Raw genomic sequence first — 11,453 nt, 5'->3', positions numbered from 1 at the left:
GCTGTTAATTTTTTATTCATTCCATCCAAATTTATGTTAAATAGAAGCATGTGCACAATATGTCAGGGTAGTTCGATCACTTCATTTTTTTTTAAATAATTGAAAACCTTGGATTTCTAAAATATAAACCTATGCAAATATGTGTGATATTCTATAGCTTTTGTGTCTGAATGTCTAGCAAAGTGACGCTTTTGTCCACAAAGGAGAGTCACGTGGTGTGCATGTGATAAGAGTTAACGTTAATTTTGATGAAATCTATGAAAAACTAACGGTAAGGGGGAAATCGGCCAATAAAATTAATTTAAGTACTTAATTTTTCAATTAATAAGATCAAGGAAAAATTGAAAGTTATGTGATAGCTTAGTGGGCAAATTGACAGTTCAGCCAAAAAGATATTCCGTGTCTCCCTGTACGGCGGAATGAGCACAAAATGAAGCACATTCTCCTAATCTAAACCCAATTAAGATATTATTAATAAAACCCTTATTAAAATAAAACTAATTATAAAATAATAAAATAAAATGCAGAGAAAGAGTGAGTGTGTTGATTCACTTTCGCACAGTCTAACGTCTCCGTCTCTGTCTTTAATGGCGACGAGGACGGCGTTGTTCAATTCCTCAAACGCCATCGAATTCCGGACGTTGTTCTTCTCTCAAACTCCTCCTATTTTTATTACCTCCGCAAATCCCCAGGCCTCCTCTCAATCTTCCTCTTCTTCTTCTCCGTCTTCGTCCCTCAGGTTCCTACTTTCAGCTTCCCACTCGCTTTTTACATTGAAGCTTTTCGTAGTTAAAGATTTTGCAGATTTTCTTCAATTGGGTAGCTGGCTGCTTCTTTGGATTGACTTACATTTACTGTTATCTGTTATGCGATTTGAAATTCGAATTATAGTATCATACTTTGTTTCCCTCTGATTTTTCATGGATCTGTTTGGAATTGTAACAATGGCGCTTTAGATTTTGGAAATTGTTTTCCCTTTTGTGTTCCTTGTTATATTATTGTATTGAATTCATGGTTTTTTGTTTTTTTTTGTTTTTTTGTGTGTAGAAATTCAAATCTTGGATCAATAATTGTTTCTTCTGTGGTTAATTTGGAAAATGCTGATTTTAGTATTGATTGTGTGTGATCCTACACAGATAGTGATTCGGGCCGGCGGATTGGTATATGAAGACCAAGTAAGCAGTGAAGAATCTGGTGATCAAGTAGGATCTATATAGGTTAAAAATGGCTTCAGCAGGCAAAGCTGATCGGAAGGCTTCTCTTGATGCTGCCTCATGGTTGTTCAATGTTGTCACATCTGTTGGAATAATAATTGTCAATAAATCGTTGATGGCTAAGCACGGTTTCAGTTTTGGTAAGTTTCTGTTGACCTGTTTTGTTCACTGAGTTTCTTCATTCGCATTCCCATATCGAATCAGTATTCAGTTTGATGCCCTTTTTTTTATAACATCTATTATTGTCTGAGGATTTTGGCTCTTAGAAATCATATTGAAATGGTGTAAAGGACGCTTCTTTTTTCTTTTTTATATTGTTATGTTTTTAAAATCGTTATGAAAATATTTATTCTTGGCTTTCGGGTTTCTGTTTGCCTCTCCTGATGAGTTGGAAAATTACCTTCTTTAGTTTTCAAATCCTACTTGCTCCGTCTTTTCCGCCAATGAAATTTAAAGACGGAGGGAGTTGTCGGTAACTTTGAAGCCATACTTTCCTCAATGAATACAGATCACTTACAAAACATTAGGTAAGGGGGAGGGTTGGGGAGTTTATAGACATGGCTTATAATGAGTCGATTGATAACTAGATATTGGAAGTTGGAAGTAAACTTTGCACTCGTTTTATGATTGGCGTGTGGAGAAGGATCTATTTGATTTTGGATATAAATAAAACCTCTACGACTTAATGATGGTCCTGAAAATCATTGCATGAAGTTTACTAAAGAGGACCATTATTTTTCTTTTAAATGTTAATTCTACCTAATGGTTTTGGTTCTGATAGTTATGACTGTTAGGTGGTGCAGGAAAGGAAAACGAAAATGCATAGATATTCCAATTCAGTATAGACTTGTAGTCTCTACCTCTATAATGATCTTTCTCAGATTTGTTGTAGTCTCTAGGCCCCCTTGTTCTTGTCAGCAGCAAGAGTCGAAATTTAGGGATGATGGTGAAATAATTTGGCATGCTAAAGTAGATGTGTAATCTAAGCTATCTTACATACTGCTGCTCCAAAAGAAACAAAATATTTTATTTTTGTACCAGAAGATTTTCATCCATCTTTACATTTTTCTCTATGTAATGCAGCTACAACATTAACGGGTCTGCATTTTGCCACAACAACCTTACTGACCGTTGTTCTTAAATGGCTGGGATATATCCAGCCCTCTCAGCTACCATTACGTGATCTTTTGAAGTTTGTTTTATTTGCGAATTTCTCCATAGTCGGCATGAATGTGAGTTTAATGTGGAACTCTGTGGGATTCTATCAGGTGAGTGTTGGTAAACTAGTGACTATTACATGTTTTTTCTCTTCATGATATAGATTTCATAAATTAATATGGTTTTGCTTTCAAATTTTATTGTCAGATCGCGAAGCTGACTATGATACCAGTATCTTGTTTTCTAGAAGTTGTCTTGGACAATGTGCGTTACTCAAGGGGCACAAAGCTAAGCATAACACTGGTTCTCCTTGGAGTTGCAGTTTGTACTGTTACTGATGTCAGTGTCAATGCCAAGGGTTTTATAGCTGCTTTAGTGGCAGTTTGGAGTACTGCCCTACAACAGCATGTAAGTACATCTTAACTGAAACTCTTGATCTTATATAGATAGGACCAAGATGGACTGGGTTAGGGGTCGTTAAGCTAGTCTTGGTCTCCTGAGGCTCAACATTTGAAGTTACAACTTCATTGATGTTTCCATTTATTATTATTAACATGCATCCACTTAAGAAATGTTCAAGTTGTTTAAACAGCTAACAATACAATAGCCATATTCTTTCTAAATGGGTGGGGCTGTGAGATGATGATTTTTCAGATCAGTTTGTGTATAGAATGTGTTCATAGACGTGGATTGACTAATGTTGGTCCACTCCAAGCTCCACTTTAGTCATTTTTTATTTAATTTATCCCTTTGCAACATTGTTCACTATCTATGTTTGTGCAGTATGTACACTCTCTTCAACGGAAGTATTCTCTTGGATCTTTCAATTTATTGGGACATACTGCGCCAGTACAGGCTGCATCATTGCTGATATTAGGCCCCTTCTTGGACTACTGGTTGACAAATAAAATAGTTTACGCGTACGACTATCATTTGATATCCTTGGTAAGTTATATATGATAATCTTATTATCTATAGATACAAGTATGCCTTCATAGTTGGGCCCAGTTACTTAATGATTCATGAACCTTTATGTGAATGATATTCATCTATTATTCATGCTCAGTTGCATGTGCTTTGAAGGTTAGGCCCACGTCTTTGCTTGTGACTGCATGTCTCAGCAATGTCAGCATATTCATTTTTTTCGATATCATAGTTAACCCTTCAAAATAGATATTAGTGTTTTTTCGTTTGTATGATATTTAAGTTAGTATATATTGCTAGATCCTTGGTTGCTCCAGTGTATTATGTTGATTATTGTTCCAGTTGTGGTGTCAAGCTCTAATTGTGTGGTTGTGTTAATAACGTCATGGTATTTTTAAACATGGGCAGCTCCTAATCTGGTGAACTTGAAAAATTTTCTTGGCAAATTCCGTAAGTGATTTATGGTGCCAAATCAATTAACTTTTGGGCCTTTGGCAGTATTATTTACTAGGAAAAGAAACCATCTTTCCTCTCTCTGTATTGTATCAACCTGAAACTGTGCTAATATCAGCGCACAAAACACTTTACTACTTCAAGCCAAGTGGTGCACACATCATCTTATTGGCAATGTTACACCATTATATTTGAAACCCTTTGATGTCAAAATTTTATAAGTACAAGTCCGTTTCTTATGTGCTATAACGGCAAGATCTGCGGCGTCTCTCATTTCTCTGTTGATCTTATTGATGAATTTATTCTTTTTCAACCTATGAAATTGAATAAAAAGTGATCATTTCTTAAGTATGGTCAATTGATTTTCATCTTTCATGTAATCCACAGTTTCTTCTTTATGATAATCTTTATAATGTACATGACTATTTTTTCCCTCATAGGGCCTGATTGACATAAATAGTCCAGGATGTTAAGCCAACTTTAGTTAGACCATTATACAATAGGTCATTTCGGACAAATAAAAATGGATTGAGTTTGAATGTTCTTGTGTTTGAACCATGTTAGGAGTCATATGCTGCAACTCTACCATTTTTCTTACAGCGGTTATTATGACATATATCTACCTGCATTTTGCTTACAGCGGAAATGACATTTGGGTGTCTATTTGTTTTGTGCAGTCATTAATTGTCCTGTCTTGCACCATCGCGGTTGGGACCAACCTCAGCCAGTTCATCTGCATTGGTAGATTTACTGCTGTGTCATTTCAAGTCCTTGGCCATATGAAGACAATCCTGGTCTTGATCTTAGGGTTCATATTCTTCGGGAAGGAGGGTCTCAATCTTCAAGTAGTCCTAGGTATGTTCATCGCGATATTGGGAATGATCTGGTACGGCAATGCCTCATCCAAGCCAGGAGGCAAGGAGCGTCTTCCAAGCAGCAAATCGCAAAAGAACAGTGGCTTATTATCAGAATCTTCTGGCGTGGATGAGAAGGTCTAGAATTCTGTGACAGGTTATGACAACAGTTGGAGGTACTTCGAAAGAAATAGAGAGCGTATCGGGGTCAGATGATTTGAGAAGTTTCTTGACAACGTTAAGCCAGATCCTTCATCCCGCGGTAATAAAGCATTTTTTGTTTTCACCATAGCTCGTCATATTCGTGTTGTTGAATTTACTCAATAGTGAAACTTCCATTGCATTGGATGGGTGTAAGAGTTCCCCCTTGGAAATTTACCTTGTACCACAGTTATTTTTTATAGTAATTTATTTGTTAAATGAAATTCTGACCATCTCATGTTGTGAGGTAATAATAAGTTGCCCTTCATATCGGCAATTTAATTTAAAAGAGCTCAATTAAAAGCCTGGTATTGATATATGTTAGGTGGGCTTTTACTGTGCATACAGTTGAAATTCCAGAATAATTTAAGCTCCCCCACAACCACAACTGAGCTTCTTGCTGGTTGACTCTGGGTTGGTGGTCCTGGTCCTCCTGGACACATCTTCGAACGGGTAAACTGTTACGGTGGGATTTCATGCTCATTGAAACTAAAACATGTGTGTTTTTATGTCCAAATGTCCTTATTTCATTGACACGAGACTGCACATGACAATATACTCATGCTATGTAAGCTGTTCTTCATAAAATTTCAGCATATACTACTCTATCTATGGTAATGCATTTTTAATAAGAGATGCACAAAGCTTTTCTTTTATGATATTTTGCATTTCTTGTTGGCCGGAAAACTTAGATATACATCATTCTTTACATATTTAGAATGTTGACTCCATGAGTTACAAAGAGAAACATAAAATGAGATATCATTCCATTGAAGCAAACTTCACATACATATCTCCTGAAAATGCAAAATAAGATGTAAATATGATTTTTAACATTTCAGATGTGAGTCTCTCCGCTGGAAATACTCTAAAAAAAAGCAAATAAACGTAATATGGTTACACTCAAGAATTTAGCCGCAAACATGACTTACACACAAGCCACACCTGTAAAGTAAATATAAAGTAAAATTTTGGATAGACATTTATGGTATGTGATAACTACATTCCATTGGTGTCACCTGGTTTACTATCGATCACGGGCTTCATTTCAAGTTTTTAGCATGTCAAGTAGTGTTAGTGTCGGCCAATAATTGTTTCTTTTCGGTCAAACTTGATGCATGTGTTTTTGGTATATCTGTCATAACACGTATGGAAGTAAAATTTAAAAATTTAAAAAGAAAAAAAAATAAAAGAAGGAGATGGCATTCTGGCATTGATTTGACCTTGATGTATTTAATTCGACGCTTCACCAATTTCATTGTTCAAGTGCAAATTCCAGATATGCATTTATGCCATTATAAATAAATAAAGAAAAAGAATGTGAATTTATATCATAATGGTATGAAGTAGAATGTGAATTTATTTTTTAGATTGCTTATTTATTTTCTGTGTTATAAATAAATAAAGAAAAAAAAATGTGGGAGAAGCAAAGAATGAAATAAGAGTGGAAGGAGCTTGGTGGAAGAAATGTGAAGTTAAAAGAGTTTAACATCGGTGAAATGAGAAACTTTGCAATAATTTATAAAAGGTTGGGCTAGTATTTATATTGCCAATTGAATTTACCATAGAACTTCAACTTTCTGTATGGTATCAGAGCTAGTTACCCCACGTCTGAAGCTCAACGACCACATGTGCTCCAAATCACCTTGTTTGTGTTGTTCACGTATTAGACTTGAAAATTCGTCACACGTGAAGGTGCGTGTGAGAATGAATACACATTGAAGAGATGAAGGATCTTGCATGGACTTATAAAAAATTTAGGCATATTGCCAATTAGGTTTATAATGGAACCTCAACTTTCTTCAAGATGTAAACGGTGTAATACAAAAAATAAAATAGAAAAAAAATTGAATATATTTTAAGTATTTTCACTTTAATCTAACTTCATTCTCCCTCCTCTCTTCTTCCTTCTCAATTCCTTATTTCTCTCACATACTTTTGCTCTTTCTTGAGTATACATTACGAAAACTAAAAGAATATGTAAAAGGGTGGAGTCGATCATCGAACCGGCAAGAGAGTGGAGTCGAGAAAATTTGGACTCCATCATAATGTTTTGCATCATATCACACAATATGATTGTGGAGGATGAGCGAGATGGGTATATTGATGGAGAGTCCGATAACAACCAAGATGATCCAAATAGGTCAAGAAGGGCTCGTGCAAAAATATATGATGGGCCTAATTTGCCTTTCAATCCAAGAACTGGTAATGAGTACATGAGGCGCTATAGAATGATACGTTTCCGTGCCACAAACAAGTACCTACAACAGGCAAGGTCTTAAATATCGATATTATCGGCGATATTTCGCCGATAATATTGTTTTTTTAGATGACGATATTTTTACACTTATCCACTTAATTATTGTCAATATATCGATATTTTTGTCGATATTATCGCGATAATATCGGAGACGATATTTTCAGTATTTTAATGCATTATTTAGGTAATATATAGCGATATTATCGCTAATATCGCGATATTGTCGATAATATCAATAAAATTGCTAACTAAATATCGAATGCTAATGAAGTATACCTTTTTACGGTTTGAACCCAATCCTTAAAAACCAAAACCACAAATAGAAAACTCGTCAGAAACCCTAGACTATCCAAATTCGAAGAGACCCATAGCCCCCAGCTAGTCCATCCACAAAAAAATCATAAACCAAGCAAAAAAAATTAAAGAATTTCATACCTTCCATAAAAAATCAAAATGAAAACCAGAGAAGCTACATTTGTGAGGATATGAAGAGAATTAATATGTGGAGGCCTAAAGGCGAAGGAATTGACAGAAGAATTCTCCACCAGCTCTTGTTTCCAGACAGCTCCTCCCCTCCACCGGACACCCCGTCGCCGCCGATTCCACCGCCGCCTCCGCCAGACACTTCAAGCGACCAGCCATTTTTCCATGAATTGCCATGGGGTCGACCCTAGATCAGACTCAACCTGCACCGCTGCCGTCGAACACCACCACTGTGCAGAACCCACAAGCGCCGTAATCGACCAAGGGGACGAAGAAAGTCGCCATTGCTGCTTCGGTCGGAATTGTAACTCTCAGAATGTTCTCCAGACTCGCCTTCTTCCTTTACCGCCACCTAGTCAGACACTCGTCCAAGTCTCAAAAACTCGTTAATGGCGGAGGACTCGGTTCCCAGAGATGCGCCCACAACCCGCAGTATGAAGGGGATCTGGAGATGAGCGTTGAGGGGCTGGGGCCGATTGATTTGCAGAGGTTTTGTCCTGTGTGAAGGGGAATGATTTGCATATCCCTGAAATCCTTTTCTCTCTCTCGCTAATATTTATTATCTAGGATAAATTTCTATATTTATAAAAACACCAAGGGGATTCGAACCAGTCCCATTTTACACTTACTCTACGCATAGAGATGATGAAGATAGTGAAACTTTTGAACCTCATAGGAACTCTATGTGGTACTAAGTCACTTATGTATCTTACCATGCAATGTATAAAGTGTAAAATATTGTACTAATTCATTATATATAAATGATTATGTGTGTTTAAACTTCTTTCATTAATTACTACATATTTTCTACACTCACAATGTTTGCCAGCTCGCTATATAATCAAACTTAAATCAGTTAAATTCATCATGCAATGCATTTCCTTCCAATTTTTTGTGATAAACTAATATATAATTGACTAAATAAACATTCTGCAAAGGTTCAATAAAAATTTCCAAGTTTTTCTTACAATTTCCATGGTTTTTATTCAATTTTTATCCATATCGAAAATATCCCGATATTTCCATCGAAATTTCCGTGTTTTTGGACTACCGATATTTCCGATATCATCAATATTTTAGACCATGACAACAGGATCTTGTTGCACATATTTGGGCCAAAAGAAGCATGGAGTAGGTATTTAAGTTTTATGTTGTTAAATGTTTTTAAAAATGTTGTTTAAGTATCATGTTGTTAAATGTTTTTTTTTATTTTTATGTTGTTTAATGTTATTTAATGTTATTTAATGTTGTTTAATATTGTTTAATAGTGTTTAATGTTGTTTCATGTTACTTAATGTTATGTAATGTTGAATGGTTTGGGAAGTTATAGGGAAAAAAAAAGAATTTTTAAAATATTTTAAACAAACTTTGAAAAAAAAAACTGTAAAAAAAATTCAAAAATAACGGCTAGCTGACATCAGTTAGTTACCGTTGGTTGTTTGAATTCCAGCCTCGCCCGAGGCTGGCTAGCTGGCTCGTTTGGGCTACCCAGTTGGCCCTTTGGCCTTTTTTTTTTCCAATGGGGCTCACGAGCCCTTTTGCTTGACCCTCGGTTGGAGACAGTTTTAAGGCTATTTTCGACCCTTTGGCCCTCTGGAACCTTCAGTTGGAGATGGTCTAAGGAGCCATTCTTCCTTCAACATCATTCACTATACAAATGTCATAATAAGAACCTTTACTATCTTTATTATCATTTAAAGATCATCTCCAGAAAAATTCAATCTATTTGGAGAGTGTTTAGCGATCCATATATGCTGAACAAATTGATGGTTGTTCTAACAAATAACACCTTTTGTGGTGAATCGTTAATAAGTTTGATTCATATGGATCACTAAACGTCTCCAAATTGAATACTTAATTTTTATTTCAATGACGATAAAGAGAACACGGTTTCTAGTTATGCCATTTATACAATTAAATGATGTCATGTTGTTTGTGAAAAACTAATGATTTCTGACATGTGAAGTCATGAGATTCAATCATTTAAGTATATGAACTTGGTAAATAGTTAGGATGAAGTTGGAACCTCTAGCAAGTCTAGTTCCTCAGTTGCCCATAGAGCCAAGGGTAGATACCCAACAACTTGTTGGCTTACAACCACAACGCGACGGGACTAGTGCACATTCCACTAAAGACACTGCTAACTCTATGCCTATTCAAATGAAATACTTGCTGGTCGCCCTAAAAAAGCTAGAAGAGAGAGACTTTTGCAAGAATAAGGAGTTGACATACCTGAAGAAGACTACATAGTCCAATCATTTGGACACCAATAAGACTTCTTATAACTTTTTAAGAAGATCCATGAGACTAAGGCGCAAGCTAGAGCACAATATCTAGAGACTCCTCCAATCAAGCAAATGTTCTTAGAACTCTAAGAAGATTCTAGACTTGGCCGAGACACAAGCAGAGCTCAGGAAGCTTCAAGACTAAGATCACTCATCCAGAGAATGATTCATACGTCCATAGGCCAATAAATAATCCCCGTACTCCTTAGAGATCCAATGCCAAATTTGTCGTGAATGAACAAAAGAAAATCGCATCGACACAACAGAGACACTAACAAGACATTAGTCCATGAACTCACAAGCCTCATAAAACCAGAAACGCCCTTGACTTCTAGGCTAGATGCGTCAACTATAATTGGAGCTCATCATCGAATGATGTTGAGCAAAGAGGTATGCGAATCCAAGAAACTGTACCAAGACTAACTAAACAATGAGACCTGCAAATTCACTAGAGATCTTCCAGCTCCATAAGCCTTTGTCGTACCTCCACCAGATAAGTTCCCTTTGCTTGGTTTCAAGTTCTAAAGGGCATACATAGTGACGCATGGATGAGTAACATTTTTTTATTCAAATGCATGAATGAATGCTTTTACTTAATATACAAAGTTTAGAGCTTGGGATAGTTGAAGACTTTCAAACCTTGTACGAATTATTGGAACACTTTTTGTTATAAGTACGTCCATAAAGCCACTCATTTGATGTAAATAGCTTTTGTAACAATTAAGTTAAACTCTTATTTAGTTTAATGGAAGGGAAATGTTTATAATTAATCACTACTTAATGAATTATATGTTTAATCAATAATGGAATCCAAGGAATGTAATCAACCTAAGAGACAAGTGATCTAAGAATGTTAGATCAATGAAACCTTTCTCTTATACTCATTCCCAAAACGTTCCTAGCCATAAGATTGTCAATCAAACATTGACAATCCTAGCTGGTGTGCGTTATGTCAACTTAAATGGGAGTATGACTTATCTCAAGTTATTCGTGTTAGACATTAACACAAATGCATAGGTGCTCAAAGGATTGTTGAATATATTGAACAATGATCAAGAAAGATTTCTCACATACATGTCATGTAAGAACAGATAAGTAACAAAGTACATGCCTCATCTTAGGCATTGTTGGGATCGTTGATTTATTCATAGAGACATGTGAGTGTACAACAATAGATCTCTAGCCTTCTAAAGTGGAACGAGATTACTCTAAGATAAGACCCACGAATCTTTAGCCAAAGCATAGGGATTCAATCAACAAACCATTACTCATCGATTCTAACATCCTGATGTTCTCTGATCGAGACTTAAGAGATGTTTATTTTCCTCAGAGCGCCGCTCTTGTCATCGAGGTACACATCTCTGATGCTATGGTTAGTCACTTAGCTGAGTCCTAGTGGATAATGGATCAGGAGTCAATGTCCTTTTCAAAGACGCAGCCGAGAGATGGGAATTCTTGACACCACCAACAAGGGAAAAACTACCCTCCATACCATTAAAGGGACCCATGTCCAGCCTTTAGGTATGTTGAAATTGACGGTTCAAGCAGAGCCATACAACCTTCTGGTGACCTTCTATGTTATGGACTGCTCAACTCCTCATAATGCCATTCTCGTCCAGAA

General features: G+C 36.2%; 1 protein-coding gene across 1 annotated transcript; it reads left to right on the top strand.

Annotated features, from left to right (window-relative positions):
• The first annotated feature begins 503 nt into the window (after positions 1-503).
• On the top strand, positions 504-5,028 carry LOC103441767 (UDP-rhamnose/UDP-galactose transporter 4). The gene is made up of 6 exons (XM_008380470.4): positions 504-739; positions 1,137-1,354; positions 2,298-2,482; positions 2,580-2,780; positions 3,156-3,317; positions 4,427-5,028. The coding sequence occupies exons 2-6, from the start codon at positions 1,225-1,227 to the stop codon at positions 4,745-4,747; spliced, it is 999 nt and encodes a 332-aa protein (XP_008378692.2). The 5' UTR covers positions 504-739; positions 1,137-1,224; the 3' UTR covers positions 4,748-5,028.
• The last annotated feature ends 6,425 nt before the right edge of the window (positions 5,029-11,453 follow it).

Source organism: Malus domestica, chromosome 01, assembly GCF_042453785.1.
Source record: "Malus domestica chromosome 01, GDT2T_hap1".
NCBI classification, from domain to species: domain Eukaryota; kingdom Viridiplantae; phylum Streptophyta; class Magnoliopsida; order Rosales; family Rosaceae; genus Malus; species Malus domestica.
This window is presented reverse-complemented; position numbering and strand designations above follow the sequence as displayed.

Coding starts and splice junctions, on each gene's coding strand:
- LOC103441767 (XM_008380470.4), top strand. CDS start 1,225: ATGGCTTCAGCAGGCAAAGCTGATCGGAAGGCTTCTCTTGATGCTGCC. Junction 2,483..2,579: donor ACTCTGTGGGATTCTATCAG/GTGAGTGTTGGT, acceptor TTTTATTGTCAG/ATCGCGAAGCTGACTATGAT. Junction 2,781..3,155: donor GTACTGCCCTACAACAGCAT/GTAAGTACATCT, acceptor ATGTTTGTGCAG/TATGTACACTCTCTTCAACG.